Source organism: Mesocricetus auratus, unplaced genomic scaffold, assembly GCF_017639785.1.
Source record: "Mesocricetus auratus isolate SY011 unplaced genomic scaffold, BCM_Maur_2.0 Super-Scaffold_4256, whole genome shotgun sequence".
Lineage (NCBI taxonomy): Eukaryota > Metazoa > Chordata > Mammalia > Rodentia > Cricetidae > Mesocricetus > Mesocricetus auratus.
In genome coordinates this window covers 110,782,469-110,802,939 of record NW_024429182.1, presented here as the reverse complement: position 1 = coordinate 110,802,939, position 20,471 = coordinate 110,782,469, and the positions used below count along the sequence as shown (strand labels likewise).

The 20,471-nt window shown below is 36.3% G+C and overlaps 1 protein-coding gene across 3 annotated transcripts in view; it reads left to right on the top strand.

Moving 5' to 3' along the window:
• The window catches only part of Nox4 (NADPH oxidase 4), a 132,434-nt gene that overhangs the window by 42,835 nt on the left and 69,128 nt on the right, over positions 1 to 20,471 (top strand). For 2 of the 3 annotated variants that reach the window (XM_005085373.4, XM_040728899.1), the window contains exons 8-11: positions 4,443 to 4,523; positions 8,215 to 8,431; positions 9,834 to 9,998; positions 10,135 to 10,197. In XM_005085373.4, the coding sequence (XP_005085430.1) occupies positions 4,443 to 4,523; positions 8,215 to 8,431; positions 9,834 to 9,998; positions 10,135 to 10,197 (526 nt within the window). The remainder of the gene's footprint in view (positions 1 to 4,442; positions 4,524 to 8,214; positions 8,432 to 9,833; positions 9,999 to 10,134; positions 10,198 to 20,471) is intronic. The other variant, XM_021236119.2, reaches the window with a different exon arrangement.

Here is a 20,471-nt window from a genome sequence, read left to right as displayed (position 1 = left end):
AAAAAGGGGGACGTTTTCCTTTCACTTCCTTTTATATCTACCTGTGCTAATTTACTTGTCCCTGCCCTCATGGGCGGATAGCTTTGTGGGGTTCACTCCTACAAAATAGGAAAAGTCTTGGATGACTAAAATATTGAGACTGTGCAGTTAGTTAGTGGGTTATTGTGGATTGTCACACTTGAAGTAGAAACATTTCTATATTTCATTTCCATGTTTTTAAAATTACATTTTGTTAGACATAAGGAATAATATTTCTATTGAATACCAAGGGAAGTGGAATTCTTGAGGAACTTTCATATTACACATAATTGGATATGGGATTGAGTTTGAGCACATGCCCACAGGAATATGTGCTTTAAAAATATTTTACAGCTGATTGCCTAAAGATAGTTTTTGTTTTTTCCTATACCTGATAATAGTTTTTGATTTTTACTATACGTAAAATATTTACTATACGTAAAGTATTTTACTATACTGATGGTCGTTTTTTTACTATTATGTAAAATAGTGTTATAAATAAAGCCACTGGAACAAAATTGATGCATGCTAAAATGTTTAGAAACACTCTAATTCACATTGAATTTTTTGATGGGGCTCGGCGATGACCCATTTGGGAAAGTGCTTGCCACACAGCATGAGGCTTTGAGTGCAGACGCATATTATCAATGTACAAATCAGGCATACTACATATCTACAATCCCAGTATTGGGGTGGAGGTAACTGGAGACAGATGGTTAACTGGGGCTTTCTGGATAGACAAGTGTGTGCATGGGTATATATATATATATACACTTGTATTCACACACACGTGCACATGCACACACACATGCACACACACACACGTACCAAAAATAAACAAACAAACAAACAAATTAATTAATTAGCTTGAAAAGAGTTAAATAAGTATCAGTAGCACTTTCATGTGTCTTTTCTGGGTGAGCACATAAAATTTCAGAATAGACGTTTATCACATACCACATTGAAATTTTTGCTTTGATAAAGCAAAATAGAAAAAACCCAACAGTTCTTATAGCTTAAAAATTTTTATTATTGCATTGACTGAAATATGAATATTAATGAACAAATGAATGTGTATAGAGTTTAAATATAATTTGAAAGTAATGTTTCAAATGATTCTGTTTTTATACTTCTGTACACATCCACTCATAATCTCCCTCACCGCCCAAGCTTCACAGAAGTTTAGTTCTGCCGCTCTGTGACTTATTCTTAAAGACAAAGTCTCTTGCTGTTGTTTACTATATGACATCCCAGCAAGACTACTGTGCTTCACATGAATGTTTTAAGTAGTTTTCATGTTAGCATATCTTGTTTTTCTCTGTCACCGTATTCGTATATATTATTTTCTAAAACTCATTCATGTTGAGTTTTGGGGTTAACTTAAGGTTTTAAATGCCAAATTCTGAAACAGGTGCCATATCTGTATGTTTATATACATTTTCAACTCTGCCCTAAGGACATATTTGTAGATGTAAAATAATCAATTACAAAGGTGAGTGTATTTTAAAGCTTCCTATGGAAACTAAATTATAAAGTATAGGTTTGTAAAAATAGGCAGTTCTTCCCTATGTTTTGGTCTGAAATTGATAAACTTACTTTTAGGCAGCATTAGACAATTACTGATAGAATTAACAATTATGGAGTTTTTGACCTAGAGCCAAAAGCAGGTTAGATATGCACAACATTCATATTATAAAGATTTTGGTGTTGTTGTTTGTGAAAGCAAATGCTAAAGTTAAGTAAATGGAAAATAATTAGCAATTATTAAAGTGGATTATGAGAAGTTGTTAGGGTATATATTAGAGTCATTCAAAGAGCTCTTACAAATGTCTACCCTCTACATCTAATATTTAATTAGTAAATATTTGCCATAAACTGATGAATAAAATAAACCCATGTGCCTCTCACATATATTCAACAAATGATGCTTATTATTTTATTTTCTGTCCTATCGAAGAATAGCACTATCTTACTAGGGTTTCTATTGCTGTGAGTAAACGTATGACTAAAAGCACTTTGGGGAGAAAAGGGTTTGTTTCAGCTCACAATTCTCAGGTTTCACAGTCCATTGCCACAGAAAGTGAGGGCAGGTATTCAAGGCCCGAACTTGGAGGCAGGTATGGAAACAGTGGCTGTGGAGAAGTACTGCTCACTAGCCTCCTCCTCATTTCCTCAGCACGCTTTCTTGTACAACTTACTACTACTCTCTTAAGGGGGACACCACCCACAGTGGGTTCGGCTTCTCTGCATCAATCATGAATCAATAAATATCCCCACAGAGTTTCCTACAGGCAATCTGAAGGAGCCCTTTTCTCAACTGAGGTTCGTTTTCCCAATAACTCTAGCTTGTATCAAGTTGAAAGAAATTAGCTAGAACAACTGGCCCTCTTGTCCAGTTGACATACTAATATATTACTTTCCTTTATTGCTTATCCTCAAGGTCTCATCTTAAGGTCAATTTCTCATAAAACATGGTTTCAATTTTAAAATTCACAGTTTCTAAAAATTTAGTCTCTAAAGTGACCAAAGTCCCTTTCCATCCCAAAATCTCTTTATTGTTTACTCATACAAAATAAAAAATGAGTTACTTCCTGTTTCAAAATGAAGACCCTAGGCACTGTTCAAATCAGAGCAAAGCAACACCAACGTTTAACAGTGTAAAGCTCTGTGTCAGACTTCTTGGACCCATGATCTTCTGGGCTCCAAAGGCCTCGGCAGCTCCACCTCTATGGTTCTGCCATCCATAGTTCATGCAGCCTATCTTATAGTCTCAGGCTAACTTCCACACCTGCTGTAGTCCTTGGTGGTCTCCCCATGCTTCTAGCATCTCTAAAATGCTGGAATCTTATCTGCTCCTGAGCTGTACATTATCCAGATTCCTTTCTTGGGGTCTAGCCTCAGCTCCTTTCCATGATTCCTTCAATTCTGGAGCTTTTACTCCAACTGAGTCTGTTCCTTCAACAATGGCTTCTCCAGGCCTCTAACAGTGCCAAGACTCAGCTGTTCTCCATAACCCCTTCATGCTTCCAAAATCAGTACCATCTAGGAACCTTACATATTCCCAAATCCAGCTGCGATTTGGAAATTGGCCATCTGTGGACCATGGCTTCTAAGTTCTGACCTGGAGGAAATATTTCCCAGGGGATTTATTTCCAGTAATGGTGGTCTCTTCTTAATCAATCCAATTTTACACCCCAGCTGACCAAAACCATGTATTCTTTGTCTCAAATATTGAATATCCCAAATAGAGTCTTTAAGGAACTCTCAAACATCCCTCTAAAACTTTATAAGCCAGGCCAACGTAATCTGCACTGTTTTTAGCAGTAAAAGTTCGCACAGTAGCTTATTACACTCTGAATATTCATATTTTTTTCTAACCCAACATTCCATGTGTTTCCAAAACTACCTCCATCCTTACCCCAGAACATGCTCAGCTATTTCACAGAAATACCCCATTCCTGGTACCAATTTCTGTCTTAGAAAGGCTTTCTATTGCTGTGATGAAACAACATGACCAAAAAGTGTTTTGCAGAAAAAAGGATTTATTTTAATTTGCAATTCCACATCAAATCTGTTGTCAATGAATGTCAGGCAGAAACTCAGGGTAGAAAGCTGGATTCAGTAACCAAAGTAGAAAGAGGAATGCTGAGATTTTAGTGATAATTTAATTTCTTTCCATTGAGTTTTCCTTTAACTTTTTCCAAAACATCCTTTGAAAACAAAACATTATTTATTTGTTTGTTTTATTTTGTTTTGTTTTTTTGTATTGTTTTGTTTTTTCGAGACAGGGTTTCCCTGTATTGTTTTGGAGGTTATCCTGGAGCTCACTCTGTAGACCAGGCTAGCCTCGAATTCACAGAGATCCGCCTGACTCTGCCTCCTGAGTTCTGGGATTAAAGGCGTGCATCCCCAACACCTGGGTCATAACATTATTTATATTGGAAATTACTTGGCAGTTTAAAATTTTTTATATGAACTGAAATTGTGGGGCTAGCCTTTGATTCCAGAATTCAGGAGTCAGAGACAGGTGGATCTCTGTGAGTTCGAAGCCACGCTGGTATGCATAGTGAGTTCCAGAGTTACATAGACTGTTTCAAAAAAAAAAAAAGCCAAATAAGAAAATGCTACTAAAAAGGACAGAAAAGTTCTAAATCAGACTACACCATGGTATTTATTGAAACTAAGAAGCATATGTAATTTTCAAACAGTTATTACTCATGAGTTTTGTTAGTAAATCTTGTGTAGTGATTAATACCATTTCACTAGATGAGTCTTAGACAATTGACATTTTAGTGTTCTTCTGATATGATACATATTTTCAAAGTGTGTTTTTCTTTTTTGTTTGTTTTTGAATGTTTAAGTGTATGTTCCTTTAATGTGACACATGTAAAGCCTGACTGAAACAAACTGATTTGTTTTTACAGAGTTTCTAATTATGATATCTTCTGGTATACTCACAACCTCTTCTTTGTCTTCTACATGCTGCTGCTGTTGCACGTTTCAGGGTAAGTAAAACAATTTGTACCTACAATCTTTGTTCTCACCTCATGTACAACAGAAAGGAAGCATTTGTGGGAAGGTTGATTATGTGCATGAGAATGCAGCTCAATGCTCGTCAAGGAATGCCTTCAGTTCAAATCAGCACTCCACCTACAAGGAGCTGATATCGGGGACTTAGAATTATATTTTAGTTTAATCTCTGTCTTCTAGTCTAGATAATTTTCAGATGTGATAAATGGTATCGGGTAGGAGTATAACTGGCATACTCCCATTTTCTCATGTCTACATTTTTTCCAGGGAAAGAGAGTTCAGAGAAACAGGCTGATTGTTTTTTCTTTGGATTTCTTTATAAGTAATTGTCAAGGTATTAGGCAGTTTATATAAATTATTCAGTAATTTTTGGGTACATGTTAAAGATAATCATTCCCTCCTCTCCTTAGTTCTGGAGGTCATTGGTAATGACAAGGATATTAATCAGCTTTATGCCAATTGGGTTGGATAGTTTTCCTTGGTACCCCAGTTCTAGAACATAGAGAAGTAAGAAATCAGAAATATGGCCACTCGAATCAATCATGAGCCCTGACTGGTGATTCATGCTCATAAGGTAGAGGCTTTGATACATGGAACTGGGAACTGTTCATTTCCCATGATGGATGCACATTCTGTGGAGCCTTAGGTTGCAACAAATCACTGGCTACGGTGACTTTGCTTTCATTTTCTTCTGGAAAGCAGCTGTCCTTATACCATGAGCTCTCTTCTTTAAGTGGCTGATTTGCTAGTCTAGAATGGTGGTCACAGATGAGACATCGAATCACCATATTCTTGGTACCCGGAATCTAGAGTAAAATTATTCACTGCATACAACAAGAAAAATATAAATTTGACTTGTTTCAAATATCCTCTGATATTAAATTCTCAGGATTTTATAAGATAATATTTTGAAGGCTGTAAGTGGGAAACCAAGTTTGAGAAACATTCAGTCGCTTGCCAAAATCTACTTCATTAATATAAACTTGATTCAGACACGGGCAAGATTTTTTTTTACTGCAACACATTCCACCTGTATATTTTTGAGATCATACACTTATCAGAATTTGATGTTATATTGTAATATTTCTTTAAAGTTTATCTGGCCTTATTCAGGACTATAATCTATTTGTCATTTTCTCTTTCTTGTTTAGTTCCCTGTCTCCCTGCTTTCTTCCTTCTTTTCTTTCTATTTGGAAAGAAAAAAAAGTGATCATTTACTACTATAACCAATTATTCATTTTTGCCTTTATGTTTTATTAAGTAAAAATTTTAATGATTCAGGAGTTCAAAAATTTCTTAGTTTAAAGCAAGGTTATATTAAGAATTTTTAGCACTTTTTTTCGAAAAAGATTTATTTAAATTCGTTCTGTTTGTAGGACAAATATCACACGTCCATGACAGTTTTAGTTCATGTATATCCAATAGAATAGCTACATAAGAATTAAATAAATCTGTTTTATAACTGGGTTAATAATGAGATGAAAGTAATTGTTATAATGCTGAAATATTATTGTACATATCCACAATAAAATAAGCATTGTATATTACATGTGTTTTTCATTAAACTTTAATTTTTACAAAAATATATACTGTTTTTGATATGAAGAAACTAGCAGCTGGTTAATTTCCAACTTTTTCAAACATTTTTGGTTTCTTTTAAATTCATTAGTGCACACATGTATGTAAGTTATTTTAAATTATGTATTGTGACATTTCTAGGAATTCAAACAAAGTTTTACTCTTGAAATCCCTACAGTATATCATCCTCCAGTCTTTTGCTAATAGAAAGGATATGGAGTTGTTTGAAGAAAGATTCATGCATGCTTGTTAAAATTTCTATTTAGCAGAGAACAATCTCTATTTGCTGGGCACCCATGCTCTGTCCATCAGTGTATTAAATACTTAAGGTAAAGAAGAACAACCTACCAGAGGATCTCAGTCTCCCAGGAGATAATTGATTTGAGATTAAAGAAAAAGTCAATAAAGAGCTGCAGGCTGAATCTTCAAACTACAAACATAATTTATTTACAGGAATATTAGCAATTCAGGGAATAGATGAATCCATGTTGACTAGAAATTTTAGAAAAGACTTGGCTTCAAAGATGAGGTGATTTGATTTTTTTTCGCCGCTTTTTCTGCTTACATAGATTTTACAGGAAAAGTTGATTACTTCATGTGATTTTTGTAAGGCTTTGTTTAATCATAGAATTTCAAATACATTTTGATCTAGCTTTTTTCCCTAGTGCCAAACAGCTTTCTTCTTTAAAATTTTGCTTCCTATTTAAATGATACAGTAATAGTTTATGTTTATAATGATATGAGTTCTGATACATGAATATGTTCTTGGTTGATGAAGTCAAGTTTTCCAGTGTCTCTCATAAATTAACCTCAAATGTACTTTTGGCTCCTGAATTTCTGTGTTCCCTAAAGTGTAAATGCCTAATTCTGAAAATGCCCGTTTTGATGTGTCAAAGCTCAAATTCCCACCTAGTTTCTTATTTTTAGATACTAAATTCATTTCTCTATAACTTAAATCCAGGGATTTATAGGTCTATACACATCATTATTCTTAACTTTTTTTCATTGGACCTGTTATCAGTTAATATTGACTGAATGCTAATCTTGTGTGTGTGTGTGTGTTGCTGGGTTTAACCCAAGAACTTCAAACATCTGCCACCGAGCTGCACCACTAGCCCACTAATACTTACTTTATCGAAATTTCCCAACAAACTTGCAGTTACTCGTTTCTCCTTTCACTGCTTGTCAGTGAAAACAGTGGCACAACCTAGGGCCAGTCTGTTCACTCAGTAGGTAACTGCACTTGTTGCCAATTCTGACAGCCTGAGTTTGAACTCCAGAACCCACAGTGTGGAAGAAAAATACTGATTCCTGTCAGTTGTTTCCCAATTTCCTCATGATACATGTGTGTGCATGTATATGTGTAAGTACACATGTGCATATAGGTATATGCATACACATATACACACAAGAAAATAAATGAAATCTGAAAGAAAGAAAAAATTCAGACCTCGGGGATTAGAATGTAGCAAAATAAGAAACAATGAGATGCCATTGTAAAGCCTCTTGAACTAAGTTCCCTGTGAGCTTTTCATGTGGTTATGTTTACAGAGAGATTTAAAAGCAAACAGCTTTAGGGTTTAATGGGTATGTATAACTTGTTTTCATGGATGCAACAAGCTTTTGATGCTTGTTATTTTCATTTACTGTTTCTCCATGAACCATGACGTCTGTTTTATCTAGTCTTATCCAGATCAAACATGATCCCTGTGTTGTTCTTTTAAGCTTGAAGATGTATTGCAAGGAAGCTATTTTTACAGCTTTTATTCCAGCAAAAATTTCTAAGTGGCAGTACGATTGCCTAACAGGAATCAAGCTTGTCCAATTCAAATAACAGCAAGAAGCTTGCACATGCTTCCCTCCACTGCACAGACACAGCATTTGTTTGGAGAATGAAATATTTTTCCCTACTTCTTAGTAAGGAGTTTATTTTAAATATGAGATATCCTGAAATAGATCACACATGGACTACTTTTTATAAAAGGCTGTTTAAGCCAACAAGAAAAGGAAACAATTGCTTCTCTTTACCCCATTCCATCCCCTGACTCAATCTCTTCTTATCCCTGTTTTTTATCAAATTTAACATAGTGGGCTGTTGAAGTATCAAACCAATTTAGATACCCACCCTCCTGGCTGCATCAGTCTTAACCGGACCCAAGATCAGGACATTTCCTCACCAGAATACATCTCAGAACATTTTCATGGACCTTTGCCTAAAGGATTTTCAAAACTAGAAGATCGTAACCAGAAAACACTTGTGAAGATTTGCCTGGAAGAGCCCAGGTTCCAAGCTCATTTTCCACAGGTCAGACTCATTCTGTGTCTAAGATCTGCCAAGTCTGTGGTTTCACGTGATTGACATTGCACTAAAACATGTCTCTGAACCTGTATTTTCAGTTACCATGGTGAATTTGTTGAAATCTCACTACGATATTCTCGGCACTGTGTCAAATTGTTGTGTATGCATGGTTTCTTTAAGTATCCACAATTAAAGTTTGAGTCGATTACTCAGTTATTTGTTGAAGAAGTTGGACTTCAACATGTCTCCTGACTAAAGCTTGTTAACAAGTGGTGGGAGCAGCAGTTTGTATATCCAGGCCTTTAACTCAAGTGCTGCTCTTGAAAAGTTCTTCACTGATTCCACAAATATTTCAGTAACTACTACCGCCTCACACACACAGACACACATCCCATGTCTACCCTTGTGGCTGAGGGAGCTGCCAACATCTAAGTGAGGCCCACTATTCTGCATATGAAATGGAGGAAGGGACAGACTTAGGAAGTTCTGCCTTAAATAGAGAAGATTGAGAAGTAACAAAGTTAGAATGAATTTCTAGATAACTTTGGAGTCGGCCGGCCAGCTTTCTGAATGTCGTATAATGATTAGTATTAAACATGGCATGTTCCATTTTACTGATTTGGGACTTAATCACCTATGAGTGACTGACTGGAAATTGCAAGTTCGTTGCATTGCAGAAATTACCCTGCTCTGCTTACTCTTCAGAGTGTCAACGTTCACTGTTACAGTCTGCAGAGCAGTAGCAAACTGTTTACCCTGAGTGAGCAATGTCTGGAGCAACTGTGTAAATAAGGTTTCTATAAGGGGTCATTAAAAAAATACTGAAGGTCCATGGAATAAGACACCTGTAAAACTATAATCAAGAGCCAGAGACAGGCCGTAGGATAGCAAGTACAAAAGCATCTTGTACTTACACAATGAAGCTCTTTCTCAGATAAACAAAGCAAACATATCTGTTTGTTAAGGTTGAAAGCTTTAAAGAGATGGGGCCTATATTCTGTAGTTATAGGGGAAAGATTGTTCTTATAGCTACCTCATTTCCCATTCAAAACTGCCAGTTTTATATAAATGTAATTACATCATATTATGTAAAAGGTATAATAGGAACATGCAGATGTATTTACATTTAACATTGTGTATGTAAATCCTATGTGCATCTATACACCTATGTTATATTCTTTAAATATCTAGGGCAGTGTGGATTTTTTTGTTTTTTGTTTGTAATAATACTCAGATAAATATGATGCTTTTGCTTGCCTTTTGTTTGAATGAATTGCTCAGAGCGTCAGCTGTGTTTTACTCATTCTTACCAATATCTTATTGTTTAAAATATAAATTGATATATCATTACTCAGTTGTTGATACAGTCATGCATTTCTTGACACATACTTATAACAATTTCCCTTAGACCTGGATTTGGATTTCTGGACCTTTGTGCCTATATTGTGCTGAGAGACTTTACCGCTGCATCCGGAGCAACAAACCTGTCACCATCATCTCAGTAATCAGTCATCCCTCTGATGTCATGGAACTCAGAATGGTCAAAGAAAACTTTAAAGCAAGACCAGGCCAGGTGAGCCAGTGGTTAGTGGCTTTGCAGATATTCTTTTTCCTAAGGTAACTTTTGAAAATTAGTAGACAGATATATTGAAATAGCTGTGTTTCTCTTTTGATCATTTAAAATATTATCTGTTTGTTGCTTTTTTTAGTATATTATTCTACATTGTCCCAGTGTATCAGCATTAGAAAACCACCCATTTACTCTCACGATGGTAAGACATGTATTTCTTGAATTTTAAAAAAATTTATACTGCAGAGCATCTTTGCATATATGTACGTATGTACACATGGGCATATATGTTTGTTTATCTGTGTGTGTATGCCTGTCTGTGTACATACATATGTGTGTCTATTTATACATGTATATATGTCTGAATATATGTGTGTATATGTGCATTACATGTGTGTATGGGTTCTACTTCATTCTAAAACTTATTGGAGAATCATAGTTTTCTTCATGTCTTAGTAAGCTATCTTTCCCCCCCAAAAGAGCTATAGTTTTCTGCTCAGAAATGTTGTGACTTTTTGTTTTCCATTATTACCTGATTTCTAACTATTCAATACATATCATTCTTATGTTAAAGCTCATTGGTTTAAAGCACTGAAAATTCTTAGTTTCATTTTTCCATGTGTGAGTTATAGGCTCTGGGGTGTTAATAACTGTTTGAGTGCTTGTTTCACATGCATGAAATCCTGGCATGTTCCCTCCTTAGAACCTTGTGCACTGCACGTGCTTATACATGCCTGTAGTCTCAGAGACTGGAGAATAGTATATTCAAGGTCATCTATGGCAACACATAAAAATGGCATGGGATTTCATCTCCCATAAATATTTTGTGGTATTCTAGGTATGGCGTGTGCTTAGAAATCAGGGGTGTCCTGTTTTCTTTAGAGAGCTGGAATAAAGTAGGGTGATGTGGAAACATTAAAAAATACAGGCATTGGTAAGAAAAGGTGAAATGCAGTAACTTAAAAGTGAAATGCTATGGTAAGAAAAGGTGAAATGCAGTAACTTAAAAGTGAAATGCTAGTAACTCCAGAGATGAGGAAGATAAACTTAGAGAAATACATTTGGATAAATAATATAGATGTCCAATGATACTATCATTAATTATGATTAACCTACAATAGTATAATCCTATAACATTTCAACCTAATATATGTTAAAATTTTGCATCATATACATATAAAAAATTACAAAAGACATGAAAATATGTATTTTATTTACATTATTATGTATTTGACCATGTGCATCTGCATTGTCCTCACCTACTTGATCCTCAGCCCTCCATCTTAAACTCTTTCAAGCCACATGTAGGTAATTTTATGTTCTATGTAAAGTCTAGCATCCACAAGTGAGAGAAAGAACCAGTGTACCTCTCTTATGCATCTGAGTTACTTTATTGAATCTGCTGAGCTCCTGTTGGTCTTCTCACTGTGTAGTATAGGTAGGGCTCAAGCTTATAATCTTACTCTGCTCCCAGAGCATGAGGTGTATAGGCCTGAATCAACTTAAGCAATGTAAATTTTCCATAATTCATAAATATCACATGAAAAAGAAGGATTTCTAATTTCTCACTTCTAAATCACTTTCTTCATAATTTGATGTAGATAATTCCAGATATTTTGTTATCTCCTCCTGTCAGTAGCTCATTTCACTAAACACTATATCCTGAATAATTTCTCATTCTACTACATTTGTATATGCCTGATTCTTTTCAGTGGCTACATGGTTAGAAAATACGGTTTGTTTAATATTCCTTTTAATGACTGATATTTAGTTTTCTTTCATGAGTATGATAAAGAATGAAGACCACATATTAAATGTATACAAAAAGTTAATTTGGACACATCAGGGAAGCAGGAAGAAAAAAAAGGATAATACCAAATATTTATGCTTGGGGGTTGAGGTTTTGGAAGTGACTCTTAGATTAAATGTATTAGATTGAAAATCCACAACCTACGGGTGTGTTATTTTCCCCCTTTGGAACATTTGGCTCTCAGTATTCTGTTGTGATCAAATCAGTTTCTAATAATAGATTTGTGGGGTTTGAGTGAGCTGTGAGAACAGCATAGATAATAGTGATGGAAGTACAGAAGACATCAGCCGTGCATATTACCATTGTGAGGTTCATTTCCAGTTTGAGTTTATTTGATAGCTTATCGACAGATAATCGAGACAAGGAGTTTATACTTAAAGAATAAAAGAAACAAAAAGCATCTCTCTAATTGTTACAATAAAACCAGGGGCCTTATATTCAAAGGATCTTTCCAAAGAAGACAACGACACTTTTGCTTCATTCATTTCAAATTTTTTGTTCTGTCTATATGGATCAAACTAGTCTCATAATCATCAAAGTGAAGTAGTTTGTCTTCTAGTGAGATAAAGAGTAAGATTAATGTCTGTCAGAAAGATGGCAGCACTAGGCAAGTACAGAGATGGAGTCATATTTACTTTGACTCTAATGATGGGAAGTTATTCTGAATACTCTTTTGTCTGTTGCTATGTGGACATTGACTTGTGTGAAAGAGGAAGCATTTGTCACGAGGAAATAGTTATGATACAGACAACCACATGGAGTGTTGGAACCCTGAGGACACAGTTCTTATCAGAAACCAGGGTGCTGTGTCTCACCTATTAGTTCTCTGGGGACTACCAGGTTCCAGAAATATGTCTGATTAAAAAAATTTGCTGTAAAATTGCATCTAAATCAGGTTTGCTTCTGACAGTTTTTTTTTAATCATTTTTTATTTTAATTTTAAATAGCTTGTTTCACATGTCAATCCCAGTTCCCTCTCCCTCCCCTCCTCCCGCACTCCCCTTCCACCCTCCCTCCCACCCTATTGCCAAATCCCTCCACATAGGGGATGTCTAGAGTCTATCATTTCACTCTTGGTAGGGTCAAGGCACTCCCCTAAGAGTCCAGGCTGAGAGAGCATCTCTCTTTGTGCCATAGGCACATGAAGACAGATTGTATACCAGGGATAGACACTGATCCACAGCTCAGAGCCCCATAGGTTGCCCAGGCCTTCTCACTGACACTCACATTTGGGGGGTCCAGATCAGTCCCATTCTGGCCTCCCCACTGTCGGTCTGGGGTCCAAGAGCACTCCCCTGTTCAGATCAGCCGTCTCTGCTGGTTTTGCCAGCCCATTCCTTGCCAATTTGCTCATCACTCCTCTCTCTCTGTCACTGGGTTCCTTGGGTTCAGTTCAGTGCTTAGTTGTGTGTTTGCCTCTGCTTCCATCAGTCCCAGGATGAAGGCTCCCGGATAGTTATAGACATCAAGTTCATTATCAGGAATGGGCATTCGAGGTGGTCCTTCCACTATTGCTTAGCTTGCCAATTGATGTTATACCTTTAGATCACTCGAGGTCACTCTGGTGCCTGATCTGTCTTCGATCCTATGATTCCCTCTTCCCCCTATTTTACCCCCACCCCCTCAACTTCCTGTTCCCCCATGACCAACTCCCTTCCTCTTTACCTCCTCTACTCTTCCCAGGTCCCACTACCCCCCTCGCCCTGTTCCCCATCCATTCAGAGGATCTTGTCTCCATCCTCTTCTCTTGGGTACTATGCATATATGCATATCTTTTAGGTTCTTTCCTGTTTCCCAGACTCTCTATCTGTGGAAGTGCAGACTGGCACTATCCTGATCCATATTTAAAATCCATATATGAGTGAGTACATACCATGTTTGTCTTTTTGCGACTGGGTTACCTCACTCAGGATGGTTTCTTCCAGTGCTATCCATTTCCCTGCGAATTTCAAGATTCCATTGTTTTTTTCTGCTGAGTAATACTCCATTGTGTAAATGTACCACATTTTCTCTATCCACTCTTCAGTTGAGGGGCATCTAGGTTGCTTCCAGGTTCTGGCTATTACAAACAATGCTGCTATGAACATAGTGGAGCAGATGCCCTTGTTGTATGAACCTGCCTCATTTGGATAAATGCCTAAGAGTGGAATTGCTGGGCCTAGTGGTAGATTAATTCCCATTTTCCTGAGGAATCTCCATACTGATTTCCAAAGAGGCTGTATGAGTCGGCATTCCCACCAGCAATGGAGGAGTGATCCTCTCTCTCCACATCCTCTCCAGCATAAATTGTCTTCGGTGTTTTTGATTCTAGCCATTCTGACAGGAGTAAGATGGTATCTCAGAGTTGTTTTGATTTGCATTTCCCTGATGGCTAAGGATGTTGAGCACTTTCTTAAGTGTCTCTTGGCCATTTTAGCCTCCTCTACTGAGAATTCTCTATTTAGCTCTGTACCCCACCTTTCAAGTGGATCCTTTGGTGTTTTGGAGACTTGTTTCTTGAGTTCTTTGTAAATTTTGGAGATTAGCCCTCTGTCAGATGTAGGGTTAGTGAATATCTTTTCCCATTCTGTGGCCTGCCTTTTTGTCTTTTTGATTGTGTCCTTTGCCTTACAAAAGCTTTTTAGTTTCAGAAGGTCCCATTTGTTAATTGTTGATCTCAGTGCCTGTGCCACTGGTGTTATGTTTAGGAAGTGGTCTCCTGTACCAACTCGTTGAAGAGTATCTCCCACTTTCTCTTCTAAAAGTTTCAGTGTGGCTGGATGTATGTTGAGATCTTTGATCCATTTGGACTTAAGTTTTGTACAAGGCGATAAACATGGATCTATCTGCAGTCTTCTGCATACCATTACCCAGTTATGCCAGCACCATTTGTTGAAGATGCTTTCTTTTTTCCACTGTACAGTTTTAGCTTCTTTGTCAAAAATCAGGTGTTCATAGGTGTGTGGGTTAAAATTAGGGCTTTCGATTCGGTTCCATTGGTCTACCTGCCTATTTGTTTGCCAATACCAAGCTGTTTTCAGGACTATAGCTCTATAATAGAGCTTGAAATCAGGTATGGTGATGCCTCCTGAAGTTCCTTTATTGTATAGGGATGTTTTGGCTATCCTGGGCCTTTTGTTTTTCCATATAAAGTTGATTAATGATCTTTCCAGGTCCTTGAAGAATTGTGATGGAATTTTGATAGGGATTGCATTGAATCTATAGACTGCTTTTGGCAAGATTGCCATTTTTATTATGTTGATCCTACCAATCCAAGAGCATGGGAGATCTTTCCATTTTCTGGTATCTTCTTTGATTTCTTTCTTCAAAGACACAAAGTTTTTGATATACAGGTCTTTCACTTCCTTGGTTAACATTATCCCCAGATATTTGATGCTGTTTTTGGCTATTGTAAAAGGTGATGTTTCTCTGATTTCTTTCTCAGTCACTTCATCATCTGTATATAATAGGGCCACTGATTTTTTTGAGTTTACCTTGTATCCTGCCACTTTGCTGAAGCTGTTTATCAGCTCTAGGAGTAACCTTGCGGAGTTTTTTGGGTCACATATGTAAACTATCATATCATCTGCAAATAATGAAAGCTTGACTTCTTCTTTTCCTATTTGTATCCCCTTTATCTCCTTTTGTTGTCTTATTGCTGTAGCTAGAACTTCAAGTACAATATTGAAGAGATATGGAGAGAGTGGACAGCCTTGTCTTGTTCCTGATTTTAGAGGAATTGCTTTGAGTTTCTCTCCATTTAGTTTGATGTTAGCTGTTGGTTTACTGTATATTGCTTTTATTATGTTCAGGTACGTTCCTGTTATCCCTGATCTCTCTAGGACCTTTATCATGAAGGGGTGCTGGATTTTGTCAAAGGCTTTTTCAGCATCTAGTGAGATGATCATGTGGTTTTTCTTTCGCAGATTGTTAATATGGTGGATTACATTGATAGATTTTCTAATGTTAAACCATCCCTGCATTCCTGGAATGAAGCCTACTTGATCATGGTGGATGATTTTTCTGATGTGTTCTTGAATCCGGTTTGCAAGTATTTTATTGAGTATTTTTGCATCAATGATCATGAGGGAAATTGGTCTATAGTTCTCTTTCTTAGTTGTGTCTTTGTGTGGCTTGGGTATCAAGGTAATTGTAGCCTCGTAGAAAGAGTTTGGCAGTGAGCCTCCTGCTTCTATAGTGTGGAATACTTTGACGAGTATTGGAATGAGCTCTTCTTTGAATTTCTGGTAGCTTCTGACAGTTTTAAGACATATTTTCATTTCTCAGCTTGCATTCATCCATTAAACACAAAGCTTATCAATAATGAGCATAGAAGTTGAAAAGGGAGAAAATACACAAGTAATTTTAGGCGATCGATCGGGTCATTAGAAATTTCCTTCAGAAATTCTTACTTTTGTGTGAAAGTTTACTTTTAAAATTGTTTCCTTGACATCATATTAAACAGAGAATATTGGATATGAGAAAGAAAGGCATTTATTGAATGCCAACTACAGAGTTAGGAGTGCCTTTCCATAACAAAATATTTTGTAGCATGTTCTAAATGGAGAAAATAGCGTGACGTACCATTACCCATTGATCAGCTTCAAAAAAAAAAACCATAAAAGGCACTTTACCATTAGAATTTATACTTTCAGTAAAAAACTTTTATGTTTTCTCAAAAATGACAAAACTAGAATTTTCACCTGCCATACAAAGAATGGAGGCTCCTTTCAAGCCAAAATGAGAAACACACAAGACAGCAGGGTGTAATAACCTGGGAGACTTTTAGCTTGCACTTGACCTTGAGTGAGATGTATTTTCAAATATAATTCAGATCATCAGGACATTCATAATTACCGGGTTGTTCTTATTAATTAAAATAAAAGTGTACTTTTGAAGCTTTCGCTTTTTATTTGTTTATTTATTTTAACATCCTGACTGCAGTTTCCTCTTCCTTTTCTCCTCTCAGTCCTGTCTTCCACCACCCCATATCCATTCCTCTTCAGTTTCTCTTGCTAAAAGTACAGGCCTCCCATGGATATCAAGTTTCAGTGCAACTAGTCACCTCTATCTCTCCAGCAAAGCAATCTATTCTGGAAACCTCAGTCCTTTGAACCATTTAGAAAAGAAAGAAGAAAAACAGCTGGAACAACAACACAGAATTCAATATGTGGGAGCATACTTACAACTAATTAGACTTCCCTATTCCATCACCATTAACCATAAAGGGGGGAAAAACCAGCAAACATAATGTTCAGCATGCTATGAAATTCAAATAATTTAGGGTGAGCATAGAGGTAACAGAAGGGGTGGAGACTGAAGGAAATGTAGGAGAAACAAGATAAAATAAAGGAAATAGAATATTAAGGAGAGAGGGAAGAAGAGAAGATAAAAAATGTAATAGTACAATAATAATAGCTTTTGTAAAGGTAATTAGATAAATGCAAAGAAAAGTAGTAAAGCACTAAAGTGAAAACCAAGAGAGATTTTACATGCGGTTAGTTTGCTGGGATTGTGCTCAGGATAGCATCCAGTAAGGCTTGATGGACAAGAAGGCATCCAGTACTCACCATTGTGGTAGAATAAAAGAAGAGACCTCAACATTGCTAACTAGTGTTGTTCAGACGAATTGTTATTTCACAGTTGTCCTGTTTTGAAGTCAGGGGCCCAAAACTTTGTATCTCCTAGGCCTGTTCCTGAATTTGAGATGCCTCCAGGACACGAAAAGTAGACATGGATGAGTTTGAAACTTTTTGAGTGATAATCAGTTACGGAAAGAGTCTCAATACAGAGCCATCTCCATAACTGGGAAAGTTACTGAGTGTTTGGATTGTGAACTTTGAGAAGCAGTAAAAGGAAGTCGAACGATCTGGGCAGCATAACATGTCAATCACAAATTTCATCTCAAAATAATATTCTTTTGCAAAGTAATTACCTCTTTAGAATCTGAAATTAAACATATAAGTCTCATTTATTAATATATTTAAGCTTCAACATCTGTACAACTTACATTTGAAGGATAAAAAATAAAAATTGAAGGGACCAACATCATTGTAGAATATAGTTGATAACAAAAGCTATAACTAGAACTCAAATTTCATGATTTTTCCCCCTTAGACCGTTGTTGACTTAACACCTATACAGAATTTTATACTTTGTCCTGAGTTACTCAGTGAATCCTGGCAAGTGTTTCCCAGCTGTGTTCTGTAACAATCAAATGATTAGATTTTTCTGTGTGTGCCAAAACTCATATTACAGTTGCATTTTTTCTAATTTAAAAAACAAAATTTAAATTTAAAAAGTCAAGACTTAAGAAAGTATGAGATGTTATACTAACTACAAAATGTAGCATCTCTTCATTTTTTTCCTTTGGTAGATGTTATGTCCCTTGATTATTTTTTATGAATTCTCAGTTGTAGAAATAATGTACAATCTCCTTTTTCATCATTTTCTCATTGATGCATATGGTAATACCTCCCTGTCTATTCACTACTGTTTGTTTCAGAAACAAACATGCTTTTCTGACATCTGCAATTTAAGTTGTATGATTCATTATTTTTTAAACTTGACTAACCTGATTTCACATTTATTTCAATGAATCAGAATCTAACAGCAGAGCTTCTCTTTTTGTCTGCACTTTCAAATAGCTATTCCATCATTTTTTTATGTTTCATGTTTTTCATCTCTCAGCTTCTATGGGAACTTTTTTATTTAAAGAAAATAAAGCAAAATGTTATAATTATAATTATTTTATAATCATTAAATTTTCTGGCATTAATGTAACTGGTTAACACTGTGTCAACCAGTTTGATTGTTAGTCTTACTGTCTTCTACATAGCTCTTAAGACTTGCCTTGTTTTGGTGTTTAACAGATCTTTTGCTTTAGATACTGAGATGGAGGAGAAGGTAGATTGCCAGGAACAATGTGTAATTATGTATTCTAGGCATATTTGTGAAAACCACAGACAGTGGTTAGTAACCAAGGAACGTAACAAAATGTTTGAGTATTTTTGAGAATTAAATATCCTCTAACTCCTGTACCTTTGATGTCTTTCAGGAGAAAAATGTTTCCTCAGAGGCTAATGATAGCCTCTGTGATAAATGTGAGCTTAATAATCCTCCATGTAGAACAAATAGACTGGCTAAATTAATTTGATTTATTCAGTCAATAGTTATTGGTGTTTTGTTTTGTTTTTTGTTGTTGTTGGTTTTTTGTTTGCTTGTTTACTTTTTTTTCGATCTTTTCCAGACAGTGCTTCTCTGTGTAGCCTTAGGTGTCCTGGAACTCTTTCTGTAGAGAGATACTCACTCAGTTTTTGACTCTGCTCTCTCACTGCTGCTCCCATGTTTCAGCTCAGATTTTCCTTCCTTTCTCTGTTACTTATCCTCAGAGTTGCCCACAGCAGCACTCCCTGATGCCAAGATGCACCACGCCCTCTTACTGTTAAACACAGTGACCATTTCCCAGTGCTTAATGCTCTTTAGAATTCAGCATCTTTTCATGATGCTCATCATTTTATTGAAACACTTTTAAAAGTTTTCATTTTTTTTCCAGTATATCAATTTACCTAGCTTCCCTCCTCATCCTTTGACTGCTTTGATTCTGTCTTGGTTCTTTTATTCCCCTTGTCATTCCCATGAGCTCTAAATATCAAGATGCACTGTTGTCAATTCCCAGAATCCCTACTACAGCTGCACATATTTCTCCTGTGTTTCCAGCTCTGAAATTTTGGTTCACATCTCTAAGTGTTTCCCAGACTTTTAAGGCTTTGCACTTTTCTCTGATAAAGCATCCACTGGAGGGTCAGATTAGAGAAATGATTTGCTATGATTTTTTAATTATTAATTAAATTTAGTCATTTATTTTACATCCTGATCTCTGTTTCTCTCCCTCCTTTCCTACCATTCCCTCTCCCCACCCGCCCTCTACCCACTCCGCTCCATAATACATTCCTCCTTTATTTCTGTTCCAAAAGGTGTAGGCATCCAATAGGTATATGGCTTACTTTTGAGCAGATGCTGTTTGCTATATTAAGAGTAGTCGAAGGAGCTAGAGTAGAAACTGGAAGAGCATTTAGGAGTCTGTTCCAGTCATGTAGTGGAAGTATGATAATGGCTTTGACCAAGGTGAGAGGGGCCAGATTCTGAATCCATTTTGAAGCCCGATTTATCAGGGATTGTTTTTGTCCAGAGACTAGATTTTAAATGTGAAGAAATCAAGCTTCATACCTAAGTTTCTTCCTAAACAATTAGAGTTCTATTAACTAAAATAGACAAGCTTGTACTGGGGTCTAGGTTGTGATGGGAATTTAAAAAACTCAGTTTCAATCATGATATTTGGACATTACATGAAGTATGCTTGCATTACTTATTCAGTAAATGAATACAAGAAACACACCTCAGCCTCAAAGACAGATGCTACCTCAGAGTTAAGCTTTGGGAAAAGATTTTCCAATCACTTAGTCCCAAGAAACAAGCAGTGATAGCAATCCTAATACCTAACAAACTAGACTTTAAACTGAAATCAATCAAAAGAGATTCTTCACAGGAGATATTCACCAAGATGAAGTTTCAATTCTGAACATCTATGCCCCAAATTCAAAGCCATCCACATTTGTAAAATAAACAGTACTAAAACTCAAATCACATATAAAGCCTCACAAATTTATAGTGGGAGACTTCAACAC